Source organism: Triticum aestivum, chromosome 3A, assembly GCF_018294505.1.
Source record: "Triticum aestivum cultivar Chinese Spring chromosome 3A, IWGSC CS RefSeq v2.1, whole genome shotgun sequence".
In the NCBI taxonomy this organism is placed as follows: Eukaryota; Viridiplantae; Streptophyta; class Magnoliopsida; order Poales; family Poaceae; genus Triticum; species Triticum aestivum.
In genome coordinates this window covers 407701146-407728738 of record NC_057800.1, presented here as the reverse complement: position 1 = coordinate 407728738, position 27593 = coordinate 407701146, and the positions used below count along the sequence as shown (strand labels likewise).

At 43.8% G+C, this 27593-nt stretch overlaps 3 protein-coding genes across 14 annotated transcripts; all 3 read left to right on the top strand.

The window, feature by feature from the left end:
- Positions 1-6536: 6536 nt before the first annotated feature.
- On the top strand, positions 6537-21242 carry LOC123061441 (transcriptional corepressor LEUNIG). 9 transcript variants are annotated; one of them, XM_044484559.1, is made up of 18 exons: positions 6537-6863; positions 7881-7978; positions 8092-8201; positions 9560-9949; positions 10083-10168; positions 11928-12015; positions 12116-12191; positions 12344-12393; positions 13545-13844; positions 14505-14675; positions 15494-15724; positions 15793-15907; positions 18000-18109; positions 18187-18336; positions 18479-18643; positions 18742-18861; positions 20284-20490; positions 20839-21242. In XM_044484559.1, exons 1-18 carry the CDS (start codon positions 6832-6834, stop codon positions 20983-20985), a joined length of 2646 nt encoding a protein of 881 aa, XP_044340494.1. In that variant the 5' UTR covers positions 6537-6831; the 3' UTR covers positions 20986-21242. The 9 variants fall into 9 exon arrangements, with proteins under 9 accessions (XP_044340494.1, XP_044340492.1, XP_044340491.1 ...); XM_044484557.1 differs by having other exon boundaries at positions 6538-6863; positions 14472-14675; XM_044484556.1 differs by having other exon boundaries at positions 6538-6863; positions 13542-13844; positions 14472-14675.
- A 939-nt stretch (positions 21243-22181) lies between these two features.
- On the top strand, positions 22182-23252 carry LOC123061439 (uncharacterized). The gene has a single exon (XM_044484547.1). It carries the CDS (start codon positions 22262-22264, stop codon positions 23153-23155), a length of 894 nt encoding a protein of 297 aa, XP_044340482.1. The 5' UTR covers positions 22182-22261; the 3' UTR covers positions 23156-23252.
- A 400-nt stretch (positions 23253-23652) lies between these two features.
- On the top strand, positions 23653-27199 carry LOC123061440 (uncharacterized). Of its 4 annotated transcripts, XR_006429000.1 has the most exons (5): positions 23653-24052; positions 24136-24192; positions 25271-25306; positions 25986-26186; positions 26320-27199. XR_006429000.1 is itself a non-coding variant. In XM_044484549.1 (4 exons), coding segments are annotated over exons 1-4 (495 nt in total). In that variant the 3' UTR covers positions 25988-27199. The 4 variants fall into 4 exon arrangements, 3 of the variants coding, with proteins under 3 accessions (XP_044340484.1, XP_044340483.1, XP_044340485.1); XM_044484549.1 differs by having other exon boundaries at positions 25986-27199; XM_044484550.1 differs by lacking the exon at positions 25986-26186 and having other exon boundaries at positions 23787-24052.
- The last annotated feature ends 394 nt before the right edge of the window (positions 27200-27593 follow it).

The following is a 27593-nucleotide window of genomic DNA, read 5'->3' as shown; positions in this document are numbered from 1 at the left end:
CCCAACGCTTGCCCGGAGCTTTGCACCACAATGATTGAGCTCCGAACACCAACAACCGTCTAGGGCGCCCAAGCACCCAAGAGGAACAAGCTCAAGGGTACCAAGCACCCAAGAGTAATAAGCTTCTCAACTTGTAACTTCCACGTATCACGTGAAGAACTCAAACCGATGCACCAAATGCAATGGCAAGGGCACACGGAGTGCCCAAGTCCTTCTCTCTCAAATCCCATCGAAGAAACTAATGCTAGAGAGGAAAATGAGAGGAAGAACAAGAAAGAGAGCACCAAGAACTCCAAGATCTAGATCCAAGGGGTTCCCCTCACATAGAGGAGAAAGTGATTGGTGGAAATGTGGATCTAGATCTCCTCTTTCTTTTTCCTCAAAAACTAGCAAGAATCCATGGAGGGATTGAGAGTTAGCAAGCTCGAAGAAGGTCAACAATGGGGGAAGAACACGAGCTCAAAGGATCAGGTTCAATGGGGAAGAAGACCCCCTTTTATAGGTGGGGAAAAATCCAACCGTTATGCTCACAGCCCGCACCGAGCGGTACTACCGCTCCAACGAGCAGTACTACCGCTAGGGCGGTAGTAGCCCTTTGAAACGCAACAGCGAGGAGGCAAAAAAGCCAGAAGAACCGTTGGAGCGGTAGTACCGCTTGACATCACGGTACTACCACTAGGGGTAGCGGTACTACTGCTTGCGAGCGGTACTAAAAAATTACATCCGTGCCTACCACCGCTGGACTTGGGACGAGTTTTTGGTCCGGAGCGTTACTACCGCCGTAGGAGCCGCGGTATTACCGCTCTGGAGCGGTAGTAAAAAATTACATCCACTCCAATTCGCCGTAGTACCGCTGCGGCCTTTTCAGAACACCAAAACTACAACAACTTTTGCAAACGGACTCCGGATTCGATGAAACCAAGTTTGTTGGAAAGCTAGCGACAAGGGCTAACACAATCTTGATAGAAATACCAATAAGGGCAAATGAGAAAAGGCCCAAAAGAAAATGGTGACAACCCTTCCTCGTATAAGACCGGTAAAACCTCCAACACCGAAAACATCATAGAAGACGCATGCAAACTCCGTTTTCGATGAACTCAAGCTTGTCATCAAGATGACCATAAGCTCTAAGACTCACAAAGAGAACCAAACAAGAACCAAGAAACATGATGCAAGGATGCAATGGTTTGAGCTCTCTACTAACGATACGATCAAGCGACCAACTTGAGAGCCCCCCTTGATAGTACGACAAACGATCCTATAATCCGGTCTCCCAACTACCACCACGAGACCGGTAAAATAGAAAGCCTATCAAGGGCAAACCTTTGCCTTGCACATGGTCCACTTGAGCTAGATGATGACGATCTTGAATCCCTCAAGTTGGACCACCTTTCTTGATTGCGTTGGCTCGATGAAGACTAGATGATTGCTCCCCCTTACTCCACTATGGGTGAGCCACTCTTAGGCACATCTTCACAAGTCCATTGACACCACAGTGGATGGCAAGCTTCAATAACTTGATCTCTTCGTGGTGCTCCACCTGAACTTGCACATGGCAATCTTGATGACGATCACCACTTGATGTCATCCTTTCCATGGGTTGTATGATGTCTTCCTCTTAACGCAAGCCCATGGACACGTACCTAACCCCACATAGAACTCTCACATAGACCATGGGTTAGTACACAAAGTGCAATGGACAATGCTTACTATACCATGGGATCACTTGATCCCTCTCGGTACATCTTTTACGCTTTGTGAGTTGAGCAACTTGATTCACTCTTGACAGTCTTGATCAACCTTGAATATTTCCAACTCTCTTCGTTTGGATGATGTCATGAAGGTAAACATGAATGATCACACAATCTTCTTCTTCAAGACATGCTTGCAATAAGCTCAACACTCACATGACCAATCTTTGGATAATTCCTTAATAGCACCTTGGTCAACACATAAACTCCTTGAAACCAACACATGGACTTCAAGAAATGCCTATGGACAAATTCTTCAAATATAACTCAATGCAACCATTAGTCCAGAGAGAATGTCATCAACTACCAAAACCACACATGGGGGCACCGCATGTCCTTTCAAAGCATGAAACTCATCACCGCCCGGCGATGATCGGTGGTACTCTGCAGTGGAGGTTGAGTGGTGTGGGTTCGCGACCCTTGAGACTCGACCCTGACAACGGAGGCTCGAGGCGGTAATAGCGGCGAGGCGTGCGGTATGCATAGGGCATGGAGACGGGCCAGGGCTCTGGTGGTCATACATGTGATGAGACAACTGCGAGTTTGACTCGGGATGATTACAAGCAATGGTGAAATTCCTTCAAGTTTCAGACAGATGGTCAAGAAAGGAGCGATGATGTTGAGTTCAGGTAACTCTTATGTGTGACTCCCAATATGTGAGTTGTTCACTTTCACGCAGGCTAGTGATCAATGTGTGATGACGTTGGACTGATACTCTGGAAGTTGGGAGCGCAAACTAGAGTAATGTGGAACTTGATTTTGCTCGAGTGTTGACTATACTCAAGAAAAGAAGGGACTACAAGTTGCAGGTGGAGTCTTATGGAGTCTTTGGAGTAGCAGCGGTACTCATGGGATAAGCTCAAGTCCAATGTACATGGAAGTTTGACGCATTGACAAATTCAAGATGGTGGAGAATATTCGCCAAGGTGGAGTTTGTTAGAGTTGTGTCGAATATAATGTACAAGTAGGTTACAGTTGGACTATGAGTTGTATTGTATTTACATAGGATGTGGAGTCGTGTCCTAATAGGACACTTGTATCCTAAGCCTCTCATATATAGCGGGGGTAGACACACGATGTAATATATGCCAACATAATGGCACTGGAACGCAGGGGAAGCCGGCGGCATGTGCCGGTGTCCAGGACGACCGGGTGCGGTATTGTAGCGGTGTCACGGGGAGGAGCGCCCGTAGTCAAGCCCCGGGATGTAGCCATATCGGTGAACCTCGTTAACAAATCTCGGTGTCGTGCTCGTGTGATTGCTTGGTCCTCGGATGATCAACGGTATGCCTCGGATTTATTCTAACAATAATATTCAATTATGAAGAAATCTCTGTCTTTCACCTTCATATCTAGACTAAAAAAATATGCTACACTTTGCTTCGCTTACCAATTGTCTCGAGTTTGCATAGTATCCATAAAAAATCTGTCTCAATTAGGTTACATTATTCGAGTCATCCTTCACAAGAATTAACGAATCATCAACAAAAAGTAAGTGTGATGCCGATGATGCATTTGTGCACACCTTAACTCTCACAATCCTACCGACCTTCCCTCTATGAGCCAATAAACTTGAAAAATCTCCTGTGCGCAGATAAAATAAATAAGGTGATAAGGGGTCCCCCTGCCGGAGCCCGCTTTTAGGCATGAAATCGTTTGTGTTCTTGGTCATTGAAGCGAACTTTATACTTTACCAAAGTATTACATGCCATGATCATACCAGCAAAGTCATCATGAAAACCCAATCCCAACATCATTTTTTCTAGGAACCCGCATTCAACTCTATCACACGCCTTATGCATGTCTAGTTTCATTGTACGATTTCCCCGACTTGTTATGCTTTAATGTATGGATATATTCATAGGCTAACACGATACTATTAGTAATTAACTTGCCTGTAACAAAAACACTTTGCACATGGGAAACTATATCATCAAGGACATGCTTCAATCTAAGGGTGATCATCTTTGAAATTATCTTTGTAAAGGACTGTACATAGGCTGATTGGCCTATATTGTGTGATACATTCTGGATTCACAACTTCTGGAATGAGCTCAATAACTATATGTTCCACCCCATAGGAATCAATTTATTATTCACAACATCAAGAACCTCTCCTGTGATTGAATCACCTAGGATGTGCCAACATTTTTTGATAAATATAACATGCAAACCATCAACCCACAGAGCTTCCACGTCTCATATAGAAAATAAGGCTTTTCTTAACTCTTCAGCCAAAGGTTTTGACAAAGACCCATTCATATGTTCATTCACTCATGGCACCACTTTGTCCAATAATGCATGATTTATCTCATCAATTTTAGCAGCTCTGAAACAAGTGGGTTCAAATATGCATTACCTTCATGCAAGTTACCCAGATTATCCTAAGCCTTTTTTCTCTCTATTTTCTTGTTGTGACAAATTGATGGAAAAAGAAGTATTCCTGTCACCAAACTTCATCCAGTCCACACAACTTCTTTGGAGATGGTACATCTCCTCCTACTGCAATAGTTTCTCAATCTCCTCTACCGCCCCTCTTTGCTTTGCAAGATATGAATCATTTAGTGGCCGTCACGACAACTTCTAATCTTCGCCAAGCTCCTCTTAATCTGCTTTTTGTGCTTCTCATGACCCTTATGTCTCACTGATGTAACTGTTTGTGAACCACAACCAAATTGCCTGCCAAATTATTGCTTTGAACTCTATTTCTTGCTACCCCAAGCCCTTGGACCATTTTCTTGAACCGGGTTTCCTTTGGCCATTTAGCCTTGAACCTCAATACCCTTGGTTTGCATCCTTCTTGGGCTATTTGGGCTTTTGTATTCATAAGTAAGGGCCTATTATCCGAGTTTACATAGCTCAAGTGGGAGAGAGCTGCTTCTGGGAATTTATTCATCCACTCCTCATTAACTAGTGTTCGATCTAGTCGCTCCCTTAATAAGATCTCTATGCCATGTGAACTTGTATCAAGTGTACTCAAAATCTAATAGTTCTCAATCTGCTATCGCCACCATAAAAGCTTGCATGTATTGATGTAGACACGGGTTTCCTCCTCCTTTCTCCAAAGTAAATACAAATTCATTCATATCACCAATTACCAACCAAGGAAGATTATTGACTACATGTAGATCTCTAAGACAAGCCCATGCTTCATGTTTGTTTTCCCATTTTGTCTCTCCATGCAAACCTATCATCCGCCAAACATTATTCCGACCCATCGGACCCTGTGCAAGTGGGAGCTACATTCACCGACCTACCATTATTCCAACATACACATCTATAGAAAGTTTGTTTTCTATCGAAGGGTAACCATAGCCTCATTATTCTAAAGCAAGAGCAAGTTGCCACTCCTGCCATCACTACACACCACTTCCTCATGATCTATCTTCATACGTCTTCGATCACTTCCGTAGCTTAATCATCCAAATGAGTTTCAGGCAAGAACACAATATCTGGGCCTTGTATCCATTTAATATCCAACAATGCACTTACAACCGGGTTCCTCGAAAGCCTCCGACAACTATAGCTTAGGAATTTCATTGTTCCCGAGCAACTGCCATCCCAAAGGCCGCCGATATAAGGTCTTTTTTTTCTTTTTCTCCCTCACCTCCCCTTCACGTGGTATCACCGATCCTGGAGCATTGATATTTGAAACCATACTATCAAGAGCCAGACCATCATACCCCTTTTGTTTCTTTTCTTTTGCACCTTTTGAGGAGTTGAAGCGGACTCCGATCCATATTCCCACCAAATAAGTCCACTTTTTTGCGACCTTTGATGACACATCCACTAGGATTATAGCTCCAGCCAAGCTTTGTGATTCTCTGACCCTCGAGTTAGAGTTCATAGCCAACCTTTTCTTTGCTGAAGGAACCATACCAGTCATGTTAATATCCTCATGATGGTCATTCTTTTTTCCCATGTCCCGTCAAAAGATTTTGAGGTTCTTTGTATCCAAATTCTGCATTCCATCTCCAGCTACCTTGACCATCATAGGTTATATCCTCTTCTCCGTTACTACTCCGATTCCGATCTAGAACACCTCCTCTTCCAAAAACCCCTGCCAAAAGGAGCACCTCTCCTTCCTCTTCTGTTACCCCTTCCAGAACCACGACCACCATCCCGATTTCTTCATTCACCAGCTAGAATAAATTCCCCTTATTCAAACTTGGACAGAACGCATTATCCCTGTTCCACATTCCTTATATCAATGACCTATAAGTCCATACTGGTTGCAAAAAATTGGTAGCTTCTCCTATTTTACTTGGTACCAGTCCTTTTTCCTAGCCCTAGTAGTCGAAACAAATCTTTCCAATTTTTTATTTACATCCAGATTTACTTTCACATGAACAAAGGGTCCAACATAACTTGTCTGAAGCTGATTTTGCACTTTCAGGATCTTTCCCATCTTTCTACACGTTTCCTTGATCACCGCTTCATTCAAATAATTATCTGGCAACTTTAATACTCTTGCCATACAACATTTTTTCCCCAAAGACACCGATCTAGGGTTCATGAAACCGTCATATTCCATCAAGATCATTGTCCAATTTCTAAACAGGCATGGTCCATTAAGCATTGCCGTGTTCTAGTCCCCCAAGCATCCCTGGGTCATTTGAAAAAGAATTATATATACATAGCAAAAGTGTACAAACATCACATGGCATATGTGGTAAGCCATCTTAAAATTTATACATTACAATTATATTTATTTTATAGAAAAAGAAGGTGGGAAATCCGTGGGTCCCGTTGCGTTTCTATACCTTCTCTTTTCTTCTCCCCTTCCTCTCCAGTTCTCCCCTGCACACCCTCCTCGCGCCTCTGCAACTGCAAACTCCAATCTGTTCTCACATCTCTCGCCGCCGCCTCGCCTCACCTTCCCTCCCAAAGCTGCCTCTAGGGTTTCGCCTCGGGTTCCTCCCTTCCGCCTCTCCTCGTCTCGAGCAACTCGCCCGTCCACCCGCTGCCCAGCGGCTGCGTAGACGTCGGTGGCCGCGGCGGCCCAGGCGTAGCCAGAGCTAACTTTTCTCGTGGGCGGCGCTTCGGGGGAAGGGAGGCCGGTCGGCGAGCTGCGGTGGCCATGTCGCAGACGAACTGGGAGGCTGACAAGATGTGAGGATTTTGTTTCTTTTCGTATTCATTCTGTTATTCGAGGCATGTTTTGGCTGGGCGACGTTGTTGTTGCTTAATCTGGGTGGCGATTATTTGAGCAAAAATCACGGGAGGGGCTACGAAGTTTGAACTGAAGTAGACGAGAGGAGACCCGTGGTGCGGTGGTGGCGCGTTTGGCCGCTAGGGTTTCAGGAGTTTTTTTTTTGCGGGTTTGGTTTGAGCTTTGTTTTACCAGTTGAAGGACCTACTGTTTTGACTATATAGCTCTTCAGTGATAATCTGTCGTGATGATCTCTCAAATATCAGAGAACTGATTTGGAGATTTGAGAACAGCAGGATAACTTGTCCATCAGATTTGAAATACCAGTAGTAATAGTTGACCTATCCATTATGGATATAAGACAAGGGAGTTCGATTTGGTTCATGGGCTGCGGTAATCTTCTTCAGGAAGATAGTATGGAGGGAAGTACCAGCGAATAAGTTGATTCCTTACACATCAATGACTAGATTTGAACTCACATCTGAGTTTCAACATTTCTTGTATGAGGAAGGAGGTGAAATATCTCATTCTGCTTCTGGGAACTAGACCTACTAATACTTTTCATGATTTTTCAGTGTTTCACGGAAACGTTCACTAGCAAACCTAAGCATTTGTCGTGCATAGGATCACTCTAGGTGACGATGTGCTAGTGTTAAAATAAAAGTTGAAGAAACAAAATGAATATACATTGATGCAGCATAAATGTGCCATTCAAGTCTTAATGTTTTATGCCCAAGCTGGTTATTCACCATACTGGTTGCGGGTCTTTTGAATGGTATTGTACTTGTAGTTGAAGAATTGTATTCCCTCTGTCCAGAAATACTTGTCGGAGTAATGGATGTATGTAGACGTATTTTAGTTCTAGATACATCTGTTTTCATCCATTTCTGCTACAAGTAATTCCGGACAGAGGGAGTATGTCTTAGTGCATTTAACCTTCACCCTAAGGACTAATGTTTAACTGCTTGCTGAAACAGGCTCGATGTTTACATATACGACTATTTTATGAAGAGAAATTTGCAGGCAACTGCAAAGGCCTTCCAATCAGAAGGGAAGGTTTCTTCAGATCCAGTTGGTATGTGCTTCTCAGCAAGTTTAACTACTTATGTCCTGGTTTTTGCAACCTTTCCCTTTAAACATTTGTTCATGAAAACTATTGCTCACTTTTTAGGCTGTGTTTCCATGCAGCAATTGATGCACCTGGTGGGTTTCTTTTTGAGTGGTGGTCAGTTTTTTGGGATATATTCATAGCAAGAACAAACGAGAAGCATTCAGATGTTGCAGCGTCATATATTGAGGTAAACAGTTATGCATTTGATTATCCTTATTATGAGGGATCTACTGAAGAAACTTAAAATGAACTAAAAATCCTATGTGACCTGTAATCTGATGTGAAATGTCACTAATTTTAGTCTGCAGGGCCTGCGAGGTCCTTTGGTTCACTACAATTTGTTTGCTGTTACAGCTAAATGACACTTAGGAAGTGTTTGGTTCGTGAGTCAGTAACCAATTTTACTGCAAGGCCTGTGAGGCCCTTTTTGTTTACTAAAATTCGTTTTGTTCATTTTCTATTGCTTTTAAATAACACTTAGGAGGTGATCCATTTACACCGGTGTTTGTTTTGATTGGGTCATAATCAGTTGCCGCAGTATCAGCTCCCGGCCTAGTGGAATTCTGTTTCCGCCCGAGATCCGGTTTAATCGCATCTGAGCTCCTGTAAGAAAAAAAGGAAAATCTCCCATACGAGTTTATCCCCAGGAGACCACGATGTATTCTCCACGATCTCCCCTGGCTACAGGGTGCCAACGTCGCCACAAACCGGTCGCATCATTCTTCCCTTCCATCAAACTGCCAGACCTGATTCATTCTCCATGACCCCCATCTCATGCAATTGGATCTTAGCGACGCCAGAGTTTTGGTCGAGGCATGGGGGAGACGTGAAATCGTGGCTGGGCTGCCACTCAGGAGATCTTTTGGGTTTTGATTGATGCGCTCTAGATCGATTTTTTTCTAATCTGCTATGTCTTATGAGGGCTGATTCAATTTTTGTTCTTCTCCCATGTTCTATTTTTGTTTTTTTTCCGCAGATGAAATCCCTTCTAATCATTGAATTTTTTGTAAATTGGTGCTGGACGTAAATGATTGAAAATACCAATTTGTATCCTTCGTTGTTTGGTGGTTTGAATTCCATTTGTGGATGTTCTTCCTAGTTGCATCCTACAGGTTAAAGAAGACAGACCTAGCTTTGCAATTAGTTAACGTCATATTTCATGCTAACCAAACAAGATTGAACTTTCTTCCATTCCATTCCATTTACATTAACAGTGTGATACTGTTTTTCAACCACATTTACCTTCCCATTACTTCTGACGAACTAAACAAGTTCTTAGTTCTTAAACTTCTTGTTACATGTGTTACATCCACTATAGCTGGGAAATTCCGCCGTCGTCACATATGTTTTATTTTACATATTAATAATACAATGTTGTTTTCTATGTTTTCGCTTGTCAAGGCCACTTTGTTGCATATTGATCTAATTAATTGCATTAGAAAATCACAATTTTATTTGTGCTGCATCAATAGCTGTGATTCTGAGGCATCTTTTGTCCTGGATTGGTAGTTCTAACTCAGCTAGAATGTGCTGCTCTCTTTTCAGACGCAGCTCATGAAAGCCCGGGACCAACAACAGCAGTTACCTCAACAGCGGCAGCAGCAACCACAGCATATACAAATGCAACAAATGTTGTTACAAAGAGCCGCACAACAGCAGCAGCAGCAACATCAGCAGCAGCAGCACCAACATCAGCAGCACCAACAGCAGCAACAGCAGCAGCAGCAGCAGCAACAGCAGCAGCAGCAACAGCAGCAGCAGCAGCAGCGTAGAGATGATTCTTATCTTCTTAATGGTACTTCAAGTGGACTTTCTGGAAACAATCCTTTAATGCGACAAAACCAAAGTACCGCAAATGTTATGGCGACCAAAATGTATGAGGAGAGGTTAAAGTTGCCTTCCCAGAGAGACTCTTTGGAAGACACATCTATGAAGGTATCACTGTAGTTACATCCATTGTTCTAAATTCTTTTAGTTGACTCTAAAAGGTTTTCATTTATGTTTTCCTCAAAAGAAAAATAAGTTCATTTGTTATTACTCGTTATGACATTGAAACTTTCAGTTGCAGCAAAGGTATGGAGAAAATGCTGGGCAACTACTTGATCCGAATGAAACATCACTGCTGAAAGCAGCTGCAAGTGGACAATCCTCAGGGTACTCGCTGAACTTGTAAATTATTAAGTGCTTTAACAAAAAATGTTCTGCATACAGAAGTAGCTGATGACATTTTAGCATTCTTGTTAAAAGTTACAAAATCATCATTTAGATGCCACACTTAGACTTGCTGGTGTGGCTGGCTATCCTTGCTGCCTTCTCCTTAGAGCCTAGATGTTAATAATCCTGGACGTGCATCAATTGTAAGGTTTTCAATGTGTATGGAGTGTAGATGCGTACGCCCTATGAAAGTAGTTTCCGGGGGAAAATCTGAGAAGGAGAGGAAATTTGGAAATGGAAATTTGCAAAACGGAAACGGGAACATAATTTTTTATGCGGAAACGGAAACAAAAACAGAAGGGCATTTTCCGACGGAACAGACATGGAAACGGAACTCTCTGTTTCCGTGAATATAGAATTTCCGTTCTTACTATGGGCCTATGGCTGTTTTGTAGCTCAGCCACCAAACAACACACAATGACACAGTGAGCAGAATGGCTCAACTTCTACTACCACACACGTACTCAAATAGACCCTATACGCAATTTTCCAGTACTACTACAATACTATGCTAATTCACTAACCTAATTATGGGTGTGTTTGGTTTGTGCCTCAGCTAGCCCCACCAAAATATTGGCATGACCAAAGCAAGGGCATGACCAAAATTTTGGTAAGGTGTTGTTGTTTGGTTTATAGCCATTGTTACATGCTAATTTTTTGGCAAAATTGCTAGACTTTCGTTTGGTTTGGAGCCAACTGGGTTAGTGCATGGCAACATGTGCTGGGTTAGTCCTTAGTTTGATTCTAGTTTACTTTCAATCTTCAGCTAATAAAACAGTGAGACACATAAAACACTACATGGCCTTCCCGTAATAAGAAAAAAAAGAAGGAAAAAACAAAAAGTATTAATAGGGCCAACGGGACTAAACTCCACGACATTGCAAACGCAAGTATACCCGGGATAACAAGAAAAAAGGAAACACAATTAGGAAACAAATTGCTGTAATTAGTAAGAGGTGAGGGCTGCTTTGGATTACGGAGGCGGGACGGGCATGCACGGCGCGCGTGGATCGAATCTCACACAGAAAAAAGTGCCGCAGATAATTACGGAGGCAAACACCCAATATAATCAGGTAGTTATGCGATGGCGCATGATTCAGTTAGCATTTATCTGTCCGGATAATACGCCTGCCAATCGAACAAAGCGTACTCATGAAGTATGAAAGAGAGGGCACCGAAGTCGCCAATTTTTTGGCGAGCGTTTTCTGCGCCGACGGCGCGCCAACGAATTGGCGAGAATAACATGGGAAGACCCAGGGCGTGCTGGGCAAGCCAAAGTTTTGGCATCAATCCAAACGTTAGCCAAATCATACGGGCACGCCAATATTTTGGTGTGGTTGTTGTTGGTTGTAAAGCAAACACACCCTATATTACTTTGTAGCCATGTTAACAATTGATCAATTTATGGTTAAAGCGTGTTTAAGTTCCAATCAACACCTGCTTTTGTTGCCGTGTCCACTCCGCATTTGTTCCCGCTAGTAACTGTTTCCATATTCATTTCTGGGGTTTCTGTATCCGTTTCCGCTTCCGCAAAAAAAAAAAAAAAACCGAAAACAAATGTGGTAGCACCCAGTTCCGTCCGTTTCTGTTCCGTTTTCATCCCTATATGGAAGCACATACTGTTTCTTTATTAGTCAGACCAAATGATATATTTTATTCCGTATTTTTTTTAATATGTTAACATTTGCCCCCTATATAGGCAAATTTTGCATGGTTCCATTGGTGGTTTGTCGGGCACTATGCAACAAATTCAGGGTAGAAGCCCCCAACTTCCAGGGCATGCTCAGGTTAGTCCCTTGTGTCTTCCTGATTTATCTATTATCTGTCAGCCCTAACTATACTCAGCTGTGAAAACAAGAAAAAACTATTTATGTGTTCTTTTAGCAGAGTATCAAGACAGAGATAAATCCCATTTTGACACCTAGAGCTGCTGGTCCTGAGGGGTCATTCATGGGTCTACAAGGTAATATTATTATTCTGCTCCAATGAATTACTATTCTCCACTACTCACGTCATTTATTTTTTCATTTTTCCCACTATTCTTATTTCCAATTTTGTATTTTTCTTAGTTGGGTGACCAGTTTTGTGAGGCTAATTTAGATGCATTCTTAACAGGATCTAATCAAGCTGCCAATAATTTGACTCTCAAAGGATGGCCACTCACAGTAAGGGTTTAGTTTATGACAAAATTTTACTATTTTGTGCTTCTTCATCAGTGTTGTATTCAGGGTTCAAATTTGTTGCGGGAGATTTCAGGCCTAAGGGTTTTCTGTATAAAGTGTCTGAATTTAATTTCAGGCCTAAATCTTTTTTAAAATTGAAACGGATTTTTTTCCAGTTACGACAGTAACCAGTCAAAAACTGCAAGGGCCCCAACTTGAATCCTACTCCCTCCGTTCGGAATTACTTGTCTCGGAAATGGGTGTATCTAGAACTAAAATACGTCTAGATACATCCATTTCTGCGACAAGTAATTCCGAACGGAGGGAGTAGTTACGTACACTCCACTTATGATTAATGTCCTTCTATTCAGTATTGATTCAGCTTAGACTGAATTCCCCTACGTTGATGAAACCTGACGATTATTTTATGGGACACACACTTGCCATAGTTGGTAATAGCATAGTATTTTTTGTAGTACTTAACTGACCAAGGGAAGCATCTAAATTTGCGTTGATCTGTTTTGTGTTTACCTGGTACATTATGACCATGTCTGTTCTTTCTTCTGTTGATTTGCACAATTTGATATTGCCCTAGCGGATCTCACCTTTATGCTATCATATCCCGGACCTTGTCTATGGCTCTCTCTGACCCCTCTCTTAAGTAATTTTGTGTGGTTTACGTACAGTTAAAATATAGTGGTATCACAGACAATGTCATTGCAAGCAATTTGTGGAACAAAGGCTAGTTTTGTACTCCCTCTGTTTCATAATGTTGGGCATATATATTTTCTGTTTTATAATGTTGGGCATATAGTTTTTTCAGAAAGTCAAACCTCACAAATTTTGACCAAGTTTGTGGTGAAAAACATTTACATCTAGAATGCCAAACATATACCATTAGATTCATCATACGATGTAGTTTCATATTTTATACATTTGGTATTGTAGATATAAATAGTTTCTCTATAAACTTGGTCAAAGCTTGGAAAGTTTGACTTTTCAAAAAATCTATATCGCACTACATTATGGAACGGAGGGAGTATTTCTTTTCCAATATAATGTCAAATAGCAAATATGTGATTTGACATCTGCTAGTAAGGATGCTAAATTTTAACCTTGTTTTGACATGCATTCTGCTTTGTTTATTTCAGCAGGGACTTGAGCAACTTCGGTCTGGAATTCTACAGCAGAAGTCATTCATGCAGAATCAACATCAATTGCAACAACAGATCCAATTTCTGACTCCACAACAACAGCAGCAGCTTGCGTTGCAGGCGCAGCAAAATATGGCTTCCCCAACATCTAGTGATGTTGACAGCAGAAGATTGAGGATGATGTTTAACAACAGGAATGTAGTTCTTGGGCGGGATGGGCAGACCACAAGCGGTGGAGATATCATTCCAAATATTGGCTCTCCTAGTCAAAGTGGTGGTGATATAGACATGCTAATAAAGGTAGACCTTTTCATTTTTAACCGAGTGTTCATTTTCTTGTATTTTCTCCACTAACAGGTTTAATTTTTCTCCTCGGTGAAATTTTATCTTTAATTTTTAATCGTGTCGAGTGCTTATTGTATGAGGTAAGGCAACTCCTGTTCCATGATAGATGGGGGGTTTGATCATAGAAGATAGAACATCATGGCAAAATGTCATCATCTCAATCTGTTCATAACGTATTTTTGTTGCCTGATATCATATTTTGGCATTTTCTGCAATGACAAAACAATGAGTGTGAGTTATTTTATATTCGCCATTTTACCTGATTGCCTAAACATCTAATTCCCCATAAGGTGTTTGGCATGGTAAGGCCAATATTTTAATAGTGCAAAGACAACTCATAATGTTCATAATTTTTTCTAGCTCCTGGATTTTTACTTTTATGGTATTGATTTTGCGGTTCTCTATCTTCCAAGTCTGTTTTATTCCACTCATATGTGTTATGCTTCCCTTTTGATATAAGATGACCTAATTTTATGTTACATTTGTCTTTGATGATTCAACTTGTAGATATGCCTTTGGGTTATTCTTCTAGCCTTTTTTTTTCTGCTGCCATGTTCTTATGTAGAATTTTCTGTTTAGTAGAAGAAAATTGCTAATGCACACCACCACCAGCAGCAACAGCAACAACTATTACAACAACAAAGCAATAGCCAACAGCAGCACCATCAGGCTGTCTCTAGTCAGCAGTCTCAAAGCTCAAATCAGCTTCTCCAACAAGAAAAGCCAGGAACTGGAAATATGCCTGTTGATGGGGGCATGCCGAATTCTTTTGGGGCCACCGATCAAGTAAACTTTTGCAGCACACAAATGCCTTTTATGATTATTTTGCATTAATCATTAAACCTAAAGTCCTCCTGTTTATAGTATACATAAGTTCTGAATGTGCTGATAACTTTCTTTCAAATCTTCCTGCCAAATAATGTATTTTCACACAATATAATATTAGTAATAACTGAGCTAAGTTTGCTGTGGTACATGATCTGGCCATGCCTACACCACTGTGTCTAGCTCCATGATCCATCTTCTAGGGTTTATAAAAACATACAATTGTATTCTTTGCTCTGCACTACAGTTCATTTATCTATAGCACTAAATCAACTGAGCTGTTACTGCTCCTTGTTTCCCTTACTGTTACTCTTGATCTTCCATTTTTTGTCGTTGTTGATGGTTTTAGATCTACTTCCCAGCAGTGACAAAAATATGACCAACCAGCTAGACCTCATCAGACTGGTAAAATTATATCAGTCCAGAAAGTGGTGCTTTCAGACTAGTAAAGATGTAGTGCAGAGCAAAGAATACTGTAAAAGTATATCAGTCCGGAAAGTGGTGCTTTCAGACTAGTAAAGATGTAACATGATATTAGTGTTCATATAACACCAGAGAAATACAGTACTTCGACAAGCAAATGTGTAAAGAAAACATAGCAAACTGAAATGGATCATAGGAGACTTTCGGTAACCTCTTGGTTATAGGCTACCGGTCTCTCCCCGGTCAACTTTAAAAAATCGTTGTTTCATTTTTGCCTCCCACTGCTTTAGATTAGTGAAGTGACCGATACACTAGTTCTCAGTTCATTTACACAAACAATACTATTTGTTGTTCAGTCAACGAAGAAAAGAAAGAAGCCTGGCTCTTCCTCGGGTAGAGCTAATAGTTCAGGAACTGGAAATACTGCTGGCCCGTCTCCAGGTTCTGCACCCTCGACACCTTCCACTCATACACCAGGAGATCCGATGCCAGTACCACAACTTCAGCAGAATGGTGTTTCAGCAAAACCCTTGGCAATGTTTGGCTCTGATGGCACTGGAAGCTTGACATCTACCGCAAACCCACTGGTATTCATATGTTTGATCGATTTTTTCTTTCTTTTTGGCAGTATAATAATAAAAATGCTTCATTACAGGGTGATGTGGACCGTTTGCTGGAAGAAGGATTGGATGAAAATGTTGAATCTTTTCTGTCACAGGATGACATGGATCCCAGGGATACCTTGGGACGCTGCATGGATGCCAGTAAAGGTATGCTTTTTAGTCCTGCTGATAACTGGTCCTTGTCAAGCTCAATCTGTGTATTCTGTTACTTGTGACCGAGGTAATGTAGCTTGATAAATAGCCCTCATTGCTGATCGCATACCTATTTTCGGTACATTGTCCACAATCCTTATTCTAAGAACCACAGTGCTAAAGATAGCCAGATGTCGTGGCTGCTAGGTATTGTGTAGACATAGGTTGAGTCGAGAGAATAACTGGCAGAGTTTAAATTGCTTGTTCTTGCTTGCCTCAAACATAGATACATGGCATCCTTATATAGTTGGATGCTAAGGCCCTTTTCCTCCCATAAACAATATGGGCTCCTAATAATCTAGATTCCTTTATTAATCCTGAGCTTCATAATACATTACTGTTTCCTAAAAGCACCCCTCTTTTGGTTTGCTTGCTGTTGCATGTCCTTGATCATGTGATCTCCTGCTACTGTTGACCATCTTGCTAGTTCGCTACCACTGAAGTACAAGATATACTAACGTCGACCCCTCCCCCTCCCCCCCTCCTCCTCCCAAGTGGTAGGCATCAAGGTCCAAGGTGTGCGGTGCACAGAAGTAGTTGTGCCCCGTGGCTACTTCTCAACAATGTCACCATTGATAAAGTCATGGGGCCTTGGTTCCATATGGGAAGGGGGAGAGTATTTTTGGCATCTCTTTATTCTAAAACTGACTCCTAATGCAGCATCCGCGTTAAGCCACATCACCACTTTAAAAAGAACAGTCGTCGGATTATATCGAGAATTAATCAAGTCAGTTAGATCTTATGGGTTGGGGCCTACGAACAACATGTCCTTTGATTAAAAGACACATTTGTTGGTGAAGATGTCCCTTGTTTAAAATATATCTACTCATGGGACACGACCATTGATGAAAAGATGTCCCTTCGTGGAGAGGCGTTTCTCTTGGTGAAATGATACCTCTTCGTGGAAAGACATTAGGAAAGAATCAAAAGAAGCAGAACGATTGTTGGATTAACACGTCACAAAATTCAGGTTGTAACTTCACGAATGATGCTACCACTGAAATTGCCTTAGCTGTGCCAAAGTTTAACATTTTCATTTGTTTATGCACTTAAACAATGATTGAAATTTGTGAGTATGCTTAAAAATATATTCAAATTTCATATACACGCATTTTAAAATAAACTTGTCCGCAGCAAAGCGCAGGCTTCACACTAGTTAGATCCTCAAGCTGTCGTCTAATCTTGAAATTAAATGCGATTGTGATATAACATGCAAAGGTGTGCAGGATAGGGACCTGTGATATGATCATACCACTTTAGGGAACTATATGCAAATCCTCTCCGTAAGAAATGTCTTGACATCAAATTTATGCCTTGTTCCATGTAAGGGAGCTCCTGCTTGCTTGCACCTATACTTTATGGACATTCAAATCTAGCTATCTTAGCAAAGGAAGTGACATTCAAATCTACCGGTTTTTCTTCTTCAGCCTTCTCACCCAGCGTTGTCATTGACACGTTTTTGCGGTCCCTGTTTTTGAGATCCTCAATGACTACCACCAGAAAGGGAATGTGCCTACCATTCTTATTTGAGATAAGTGTCTCCACTATAGCACTAACGATCCTAGACAACAGAGCAAGCTTGATTGGAGCTATGATCTATTTATAAAGGATCCCTTCCACTCTTGTGTGGAAAGATCCTTCTTCGTTCAGTCCAGTCTGATTTAAAACGTTTCGTAGTATTTAAAGGGGCTGTTGTTAGGGCCATTCCTTATTATACCGGCAGATGACAGTTATCTGTATTTAGAAATGATAAAGAATATGGGTGTGATTGTTATCACAATGGAGTGATTGAGTAATCAGCCCTGTAGGTTCCTCTCTATTTAGATAGACCCCATCGACATGGCCATTCCCTTCTCCTGGTAGCAAAAACCCATTAGAGGTCTGATTCTCAAAAGAAAACAGACCAGAAACTCGAAACTGTTCCTACTTGCCACGTGGCTTCATCAATATTAGTTTAAAAGTAGGAAAAAAGGTGTCAAAAGTAGAAGTATCATAAATTCTTAAGGCGTCCAACTGCTGCAATCTTCTCAAGATCTGTTTGTTGCAGGGTTTGGCTTTGCTGAGGTTGCAAAAGCACGTGCAAGTGCAAGTAAAGTTGTTTGTTGCCACTTCTCATCCGATGGCAAATTGCTTGCTACTGGTGGTCATGATAAAAAGGTGTGGCTGTTGATGCAGAAGTAGCTATATTCTACCGTTGTCAGAAAACCTTCAATCACACACCTGCTCCTCTGCAGGTTCTTTTATGGTGTACAGATCCCCTGAAGCCTAAATCCTCGTTAGAAGAGCATTCATTTTTGATAACCGATGTTCGATTTAGCCCAAGCATGTCCCGCCTTGCTACATCTTCCTTTGACAAAACCGTACGGGTTTGGGATGCTGACAATGTATACTCCTTAGCATCTGTTTCCTCCTTTGTATACTCCTTAGCATTTGTTTCCTCCTTTCAATGTATTTGTCGTATGAAGATATTGCATTAGAAACTGCTGCAATCTTAGTTTGTTGTGACTAACTGATTTGACTGTGCAGACTGACTATTCGCTCCGTACTTTCACGGGTCATTCAGCATCTGTGATGTCACTTGATTTTCACCCCAATAAAGAAGATATTATTTGCTCCTGTGATAGTGATGGGGAAGTCCGCAGTTGGAGCATTAACAATGGTAGCTGCCTGACCTGTGTCAAGGTTTTTAAGGTATTTGTCTATTCAGTTCTGATTTTCACATACCGCACAATTTTCTGCTCAAACAATTATTTTTTTGATGGTTTTCTCTCATATTGTTATCTTCGCAGGGAGGTGCCACTCAGATGAGATTTCAACCCCGCAAAGGAAAATATCTAGCAGCTGCATCAGAGAAGGCTATCTACATACTTGATGGGGAGACACAGCATGCTTGTAGAAGCCCTTTACAGGTTTGTTACCAAAAGATCAGCTACAAAATTTGCTGAGAGCATTTAAGAACGCATTTACATCTGTCTCATAAGAGCATCTCCAAAAAACGATTATAGGGTAGGAGAGAGAAGGTTTTTGGGCATCGTGGCTGTTGTTGCTTTTCCAGATGACAAAAAATTGGAAAGCAAATGAAACATGAGATCCAATGGTGGGGAGGCGGAGCTGACGGCTGCCGGGAGCCGAGCTTGACTTCGACCGGCGGAGGTTGCCGGGGCCGAGATGGTCGCCGGGCCGCCTAGGACAGGAGACGGGAGGCACCAGGAGCCGGGGGGAGCGGCCAACTCCGGCGTTGGCGCGCCGAAAGCTTCGAAAGGGTCTGGCAGCTTGGCGGTGGTCTGGCCGCTTGATTGGAGGTCGCCCGGCTGCTAATCGACCTCGGCGGCCAATGGTGGAGCGACGGTGACAATCTCCGGTGGTGGAGGTGGCGGGAGGAATGGTCAGAATCGGTGGCAGCGGCTGGGGTCGTGGCGGTTATCTTGGCCGACGAGAATGAGCGGTGGGGTGCCTCTGGGGCTGGGACTCCGTTGCGGGACTGGCGGCGAGAATATGTCGGAACCGGGCGATGGTCAGGCGACGGGGAAGTTTCAGCGTGGCAGTTAGGTTCCCGCTGCAGTGTTTTGGTATTGGACAGCCGGTAGAGGTTTTTGGGCAGCACTTGGGGCTGAAGTTTTGGGCTGCCCACAATTTTTTGCATCATCAAATAGAGATACATCATCTGCTGGAGCTGGTTCTTTGGCCCAAAGTGCCCCAAACGGCAGTTGTTTGGGCACTGGCTGTTTTTCATCAGCTGTTGTAGAACTCATTACTGTGCAAGTTATGCTGTGCCATGTCTTTAGTTTCTGCAGTAGTAAAAGCATACCAATTGTCTAAGATAGCAGTGGACAAAGAAGGTTCACTATATGCTCTTGGCACTAGGAGGCTTTAATCAGTAGATTTGACGAAACCGAAATATGTTTACACCTTTCTGTAGAATTGTGTTCCTTGGTCCAAGAGTTTCCATTTGACCTGCTAGGTAACAAACGGAGCATGGTAGTGTCCATTAGGTAGACACTGCATGATCAGACCAGTGCACCCAGAATAAGTTCCTCTTTGCTAATAATCATCTCCTATACTCCCTCCGTTCGGAATTACTTGTCTCGAATATGGATGTATCTAGGATTAAAATACGTCTAGATACATCCATTTCCGCGACAAGTCTGAACGGAGGGAGTATATATCAAAGGCATCAAAGATTATGATTCAAATGGTATTTCTTCTAGGGATTTTATGAACCTTAATTATGTTAAGTCGTATGTTTCTTCCATCTCAAAAAAGAAGTTGCAAGTATCTTGTGGTCCAGTGGTGGTGGATTTTTGAGTGGGAAGTTCTGTTCATGTATGCAGGGTCATACAAAGGACATTCAGTCAGTTTGTTGGGACTCTGCGGGTGACTATCTTGCTTCTGTTAGTGAAGATGCTGTCAGAATATGGTCATTTACTTCTGGGCAGGATGGTGAATTTGTGAATGAGTTGAACTGCAGTGGGAACAAGTTTCAAACATGTGTTTTCCATCCAGCTCACCCTTCTTTGCTAGTCATTGGTTGTTATGAGGTAAGTTTCGAAAGTGCCCTTTGAATCCTGAGCCCAAATGCCCCTCTATGAACAGGAAAAAAATAAATAGAAAATTAATTGAATTTGGGCTTGATCTTAGTCTTCTTCCTTCATGCACATTTTGGTGATGAAGTCACATTCGTGGAGGTCTGGGCAAAAATAACAAAATAGCACTCTAAAATGCTTTAAAAAATAGTCCTTTTGGAGCATCAATTTTGTTTTTTTCACCTAGCGCAGTAGAAATGCTTTTTCAACTTGACTGTTCATGAGGGTGCATTTGAGCTTAAGTGAAGAAATTCCATTTTGTGAGCATGCTGATAGTGTGTGTTGCTATACTCTGCGGTGCAGTCCTTGGAACTTTGGGACATCAGGGAGAAGAATGCCATGACCTTGAACAATGCTCATGACGGTTTAATTGCAGCCCTAGCAGCATCGAGCGCAACAGGCAAGGTTGCCTCAGTTAGTCATGACAGGCTTGTCAAGCTCTGGAAATGACTTGTAAAATAGTGACTGTTGTTTGTCGACTTTTACATTCTGTTGCTAGATTTTATAGAGAACAGGATGGTTCAGATAACCACATGACAAGGAGGTACTATCTAACAAAAGGCAGGTTTGCGATTTGTGGTTGTCTTAGTTGTATCTTGTATGCTGCTTCTCATGTTTGTAACTCGTTATAGAATGGGCTGTTTGCCTGCTGTTACAATGAGGACTTTGTGCTGATTAAAAGTTACAGAACTACCCTTGCCGTCTCATGTATGCCCTTTTGGAAGTCACCGTCCTGAAGCCCTGTATCGATTAAGAAAAACCGAGTAAAAATTAAGGCTGTCGAAGTGTTGCGTGATAGGCCAGGCTGTCGAAGTGTTGCGTGATAGGCCGCAACGTATGGGTCGAGAGCAAGGTAGCTTTGATTTTGCTGACAAGTAGGAAGTCGCAATGCTTGCGCCGACCTAGGGTAGGCCGATGCATCAACTGGAGAGTATGCCTAACGCACGCACGGTACAACAACTTCACTTTCACTAGTCTAGAGACTTGGACCATGTTGTGTGGGGCTAGTAGTTTTGGTGCCCCATGCCTTTCCCTAAGAAAAAGCAGCATCGATGGGGCCACGAGCCATCGATCTTCCAGACGGTCCCTCTGACCGCTCTACGTGTTCCCTCCCCACCAATAAAGCGCTGCACACTGGACGCACTCCCATTGGTCCAAAATCCTCACCCCCACTCTACCCACCCGACCACCGCCACCTTTACCCGCAGCAACAACACACGCAAAACCTCAAACTTCGTCCTACAGACATGTGGACCTCATAGCTCGGTCGGGCCCACGTCTCAGTGAGGTGCGCGTGCTTGTACTTGTGGCCGAAGCGAATCACGCCTTTTGCGCTCTCTTGCGTTCTACGGATGGGGCAGCAAGCAAGGGACACGTCGCGCTAGCGCCAGTACAAATCTCTTCTCTTACTGGCTAGTCTGGTACTCCTAGCAGATATTTAATCCGTTTGCGTGCCACGGCAGCCATGGCGAGCGCGCCCAATGGGGTCGCGGCCTTTCACGTGCTGCCGCTGCCCGTCGGGGGCCAGGTGGTGTCGCGAGACCAATCATATCCCGCTCCCACTCGCGACACCTGTGCTCCCTGACGCGTGTCCCTTGCGCGTCCTTGTATAAAACCAACCTGCTTGCCGCCGTGGTCTACTCGCACCGCGCCGAGAAAGTAGCACTCAGCGTAACTGAGACTAGTCGCTGCCGTTCTCTTCTGCTTCCGCCGAGGCGTCTGGTGTATGATGGAGAGGAAGGGAGGGTGCTGCTTGGCGCCGAGGTACGCAGCCGGGGCCCAGGCAGGCCAGGGGTGGCACATGGGAAGGGCCATGCTGAAGTTTAGGCCCATCGCGCCAAAGCCGGCGGTGATGGCGCCTGCGCCGATGCCGGCCGTGCCCGCTGGGAAGGGGAAGGGGAGACGGAAGGCGGTTGCAGGGCCAGGGGGTACCGGGAGGAGGGGACGGAAGCCCAAGAAGCAGGCCACGGTGGCTGCACCGACGACGCAAAAGTTGGACTACGTGCAGGACAAGCCTTTGTCCTCGCCGTCCTCCTCCTCGTCGGGGATGACGTCCGTCGACTCGTCGCCTCCTCCACCCCTGCCGCTCATGCCTGTGCTGCCGGCAGAGGAGGGGTTCGGTGGGGCGGCGCCGGTGGCGAATCTGGCGCCTGCCCACGTTGCCGGACTGGTCCTGCCGCCGCAGGCGCTGCGGCAAGCGGTGTCCTGGGTGACGGTTGAGGACGTCACAGGCATCTGGCGCGACGGCGAGGCGCCGTACGCTGCGGCCTGCGGCGGCGACGAGGCCCCAACGTTCGTGTCCGACCAGTGCGGCCGCGTCACGTGGACAAACGTGGCTTTCAACCGGGCAGTGTCCGGTAGGGAGGACGTAGACGCAGCCATGGCCCCGTCGGCGGCCGCTTCCGAGGTGCGGGTGGTGCTCGCCGCCAAGGATGGCGCCCCCGTGCCGGCGTGGGGCTCCTGTGCCGGTTTCACCTGTCGGGTGCGCGTCCCGTACGCATGCCCTCGCCGAGGTTCCCTCGTGGCCCCGTGCGACGTGTGGCGGCTAGACGCTGGTGGCTACCTCTGGCGGCTCGACCTTCAGGCCACCCTCAGCCTCTCCCTCGGCGGCTTCATTTGACTGCGTACGCATTCCATGTACGGAGACGTATGAACCAATCAAAATCATGTGTTAGTCTGCGCTATGATTATGGTATTGATTTAGCGGTCATGACTCATTACCGGATTTGGTATACTCTTATTATGAACTGAACTGTAGAGTAGTTTAAGAAGAGGGGTAGAGATGCAAGTGCAAAAGATTTCTTTCTAACAATGGTAGGGTCCGAGGACTCATATGGACACAGATCCCTTGACGTACTCTAGGTGCCATTGGTCCACTGACATGTCGGCCCAGGATCCTCGTAGCAAAGCTATATAAGGCTGGCCATAGCGGGGTAACATAACTAGTACTCCCTCCGTTCGGGAAAAGTTGTCCCTGACGACATTTTGCGAAAATCACCTCCTCTTTCTCCCGACAAACTACGCAGCCCTCCCTCCGTCTGCTTCTCTGCTCCGTCGCCTCGCCACGCGCCGGCCGCCTGCTCCGTCGCCTGGCCGCCTGCTCCGTCGCCTCGCCGCATGTCGGCCGCCTTCTCCCCCTCGTCTCGCTGCTTCTCTGCGTCCGCACTAGGAGATCAAGAGGGAAGGATCTCCTTTTCTGTAAAGCTCGTGCCTTGCCGGCTGCGTCGGCGGCGCTCGATGACCCGCTCCTCGTTCTCGAGCACCCCCTCCAGACCTCGAGCTCCGGCGGCGGCGCTCGATGGCCCGCTCCTCGTCCTCGAGCACCTCCTCCAGACCTCGAGCTCCGGCGGCGGTGGCATGGGAAAGACGACCAGGGCATGGGGAAGACGAAGACTTGCTCCAGCAGCTCATCTTGCTCCTCGAGCTGGTGGGCTGATGATGGAGGACCTGCACTCTTGGCTCCACCAGCGCCGCCGCTGCCGCTTCTGCTTCTGCTCCCCGCTCGCCCACAGCGCAAGTCTGTCTTCTGAATTTACAGGTGATGTCTGTCTGTTGAAGCAAGCAGGTGAGCTGATTTTTTGCAGCGATTGGTTTGTGCAGAGATTGGAGGAGGAATGGAGTATTGCAGAGGAATGGATGCTGCTTCTTTTGGTGCAGGTGAGCCATGTATATGGAGTACGAGTATAGTACTGACAAATTTCAGTTAGCCATGGAGATGGAGTACAGTAGATGAACATACAGTATAGATTCAGTTAGCCTTGCACTTTGCATGCTTCCAGTATTGGTGAACATACAGTAGATAAACATACATTATAAATTCAGTATAAACAGTATTGGTGATAATTGAGTTCAGTTGGTGACAAAGTCACTACTTTGTGTACACATTGCCAGAATTTAACTTGGAGTACAGTCACTACATTGCTTCTCTGCTTACAAAATTCAGATTGAATTTCACTATCAAAAGAAAAGAAGTGGAGATTAAATGCACAAGCACTTCAATTGTGTGCTTAGTAAAATTACCAAGTTCAGTAAAATTCAGTCTATGAATTCAGTTTACTGTGTGCTCAATTGTGTGCATCACTGGGACAGTTTACTGTTCATGAATTGGAGTAGATCTCTGCTTACATGTTTTAGGTAGCATCATCCATGGATGCATTCACTATTTCAATCAACTCCTGTAGATTGGGTTCAGTACAAAATTCAGTTAACTCCTATAGAAAAGAGAGATTCCAACTTAATCAATTTAATTCAGTAGAATTTTTTTTCACCTAGTCCCCCTGTTTCCAGGTCAAAATTGAATGTTGACAGTAGTAGTAAGAGTAGAAGAAGAATAATTCCAAATAAACTCAAATAAAGTTAGTCAAAAGTGACTATACAAAAATTTAGTCACAAGTTTGCTTTAGTATATGCAATTCGTAATGTTAACTAATTCAAATAAGCTAAGATCAATACAGAACATGCCAATTATTGATGCTTATTTTTGTTTTCCTCTCTGTAGGAGCAGATTTGCTCCTGATCTTTATTCTACAGGAGCAACTTCTTGTTAGTCCTTGTAGTATCCCTGTTGACATTATTCCAAATAAATTCAATAAAATAAAAATTCAGTCACTAGTGATGGATTTTGCTCAGTAAAATTAACAAGTTCAGTAAACTCAGTCGAAAATTGACAGCAAACTGTTAAGACATCCACATTTTGTTATTTTGGTTAACTGAAAACAAAAGCTATGTGATGCAGGTTTGCATGTGAAGACCTTCACCCTGCGCTCATCATGTAAGCCACTTTGTAATCTTATTGTGTTGTCTTTTCTCTGTCTTTCTGTCAGGAAGGATTTGGGAATGTTTTCAGAGATGTTTTCCTTCTCTCATTTTAGACCATGATCATTTTAATGCTACAATTTAGAAACAAGGAAATTTAGTTGATGGAAGCACATTCCATGAACATCAAGGAAATTTTAGTAAACTGCAGTAGGATTTTCCAAGTTAGTGCTTGCAAAATTTGTCACTGTCAACTGAAACATGAGTGTATGTTTTCATTTTCCAAACTAGTGCTTGCAAAATTTGCAAGCATTGTTATTTTATTTTATTTCTTTGTACAATATGGCAGTAGAGACCATGGCAGTAGAGACCATAACAGTAGTGACCATGACAGTACTGAACATATACTCCCCTGAATTTTTTATGCTCCTACTCCACTTTATGAGTTTTTTTAAACTGCCAAATGACAATTTACTGAAGATGCAGAGAAGATGCTAGTAGTATCTCTCACAAGTTAACTTAATCTTGGAAAGTTCACTTTATGTGCTCACATTCGATCGTGTGTAATAGTTCTACGAAGGTAATCTTGTAGAGAATAGGCTTAACAACCCTGCTTTTATACATAGTTTATTTTTATGCTCAATAGACCAGCAACATGACTCTACTTCTGTATGTTGTGTAATTAATTAACCCAGAGTAAGAATCTTGGAAAGTTGGAAGGCCTATCTGCATGAAGAAAAACTACAAATGAATGCCCACCATTTTGAAAGCTTTTCCTCCTGTGGGTGCTCTGACAGCTCAAAAAAAAAGTGATGACATATTAAATTCCTGAATAATGTTCTTTTATCTTGAGGAAATTGACAGGAACAGTAGATCAGAAATTGCTTCTACTCTAGGTGAGGTTCAGAAATTATCCAAAGATTCAGTTAACTTTTGTTAATATTCAGTTAACTGATGAACTTTGGACATTGAGGGACACATTCAGTTAACTTCTGTGTTAACTGAATCCTTTTTGCAACATTTCTGCAGAGTACTCTCACCGGCAGCATGATCAATTGTGTTTGAAATTAATGAACAAATGCAAGGATCAGAAATTGGAGCTTCTTCTCAGCGGCAGCAGCACAAGTAGGGTAGCTCCGGGCAGCAGCACGAGCAGGGCCGCCTGGGAGCAGCAGCAACTTGCAGACGAGCAGCAGGTCGAGGAGAGGAGTGGGGGAGACGACAGGGGCCTCGAGGTTGAGGATGAGCTTCCATTCCAGGCCCGCCGGGAGCTCTAGGTCTAGGCGCTTGAGACCCAGGCGCGCGCAGGTCCTGGCGGCGGCGCAGGCCCTGGCTGGCGGGAGGGGATAGCGGCGCAGCCCTGGGCGGCGGAAGGGGTGACGGCGGGAGAGGATGGCGGCGGTGCAGCGCCATTAAGCCGTGGAGCCGCCGCCCGTCAAGGTGGTCGCCGCGGAGGAGCAGGTGGACGGCGCAGCTCGCCTCGGGCGGCGCAGGTGGGCGCGGGCGGCGTTGGTTCACAGCGGTGGTGCGGCTCGCCTCGGGTGGCGTAGGTGGGCACGGGCAGCGGTGGTTCACAGCGGCGACGTACGTCGTCACACGCTCAACCCTACGACGGGTGCCGACGGTGGCTTGGGCGGCGGACGGAGAAAGGAGGAAGAAGCAACCGGGGGCTGATTAGCAAGAGATTTGAAGATGAAAGGTTTTTTTTTGTAAATTTGAAAATGAACTAAGCGCTGGACAACTTTTTCCGGACGGAGAAAGTATCATATACTTGGGATTCGCAAACATGCTTATGTGGCAGGAAATTAAAGAAGAGAGAAGGTCATAGTAATATAGGTAGATACCGTAACATAATAAATGTTATGCTACTATGTGTCATGCATGGCAATAAATGAGACCATCTATGATACTACTTTATGATACTATATACTATGGATGTAGTATCATACATTAGTATCATATGCATGATACTAGTATATGTTACTCCCCATTATGACCAGCCTAAAAGAGCATGATCTCATTTCCTCAAAAGACGTATCTAACTTAACTTTTTTTTCTTAAACAAAGGCAAAAATAAATGTTCATTTTATTGTCATTTTTTTCCATAGTCGCATCTGTTCAAATAGTTTTTGAAATGAAAGTAAAAGATTTGTCTCATTGATTAATTGAGAAGAAAATAATTGCCAATTAAAGAGCCATGTGAAAACCAATGTGAACATCCCACATGCAAACTACACGCCGACACGGCCGACTAGCAACTATTCCCAACACGCAATGATCACACTCTCACAAACTCCCATGCT

Excerpts from the sequence above, each read along its gene's own strand:
- LOC123061441 (XM_044484551.1), top strand. The coding sequence starts at position 6,832 with ATGTCGCAGACGAACTGGGAGGCTGACAAGAT. Across the intron at positions 18,862-20,283 it reads CTTGTAGAAGCCCTTTACAG|GGTCATACAAAGGACATTCA; the intron begins GTTTGTTACCAA and ends TCATGTATGCAG. Across the intron at positions 20,491-20,838 it reads TAGTCATTGGTTGTTATGAG|TCCTTGGAACTTTGGGACAT; the intron begins GTAAGTTTCGAA and ends TCTGCGGTGCAG.
- LOC123061439 (XM_044484547.1), top strand. The coding sequence starts at position 22,262 with ATGATGGAGAGGAAGGGAGGGTGCTGCTTGGCGCCGAGGTACGCAGCC.
- LOC123061440 (XM_044484548.1), top strand. The coding sequence starts at position 23,653 with ATGTCGGCCGCCTTCTCCCCCTCGTCTCGCTGCTTCTCTGCGTCCGCA. Across the intron at positions 24,053-24,135 it reads CCCGCTCGCCCACAGCGCAA|AGATTGGAGGAGGAATGGAG; the intron begins GTCTGTCTTCTG and ends TGGTTTGTGCAG. Across the intron at positions 24,193-25,270 it reads TGCTGCTTCTTTTGGTGCAG|GTTTGCATGTGAAGACCTTC; the intron begins GTGAGCCATGTA and ends TATGTGATGCAG.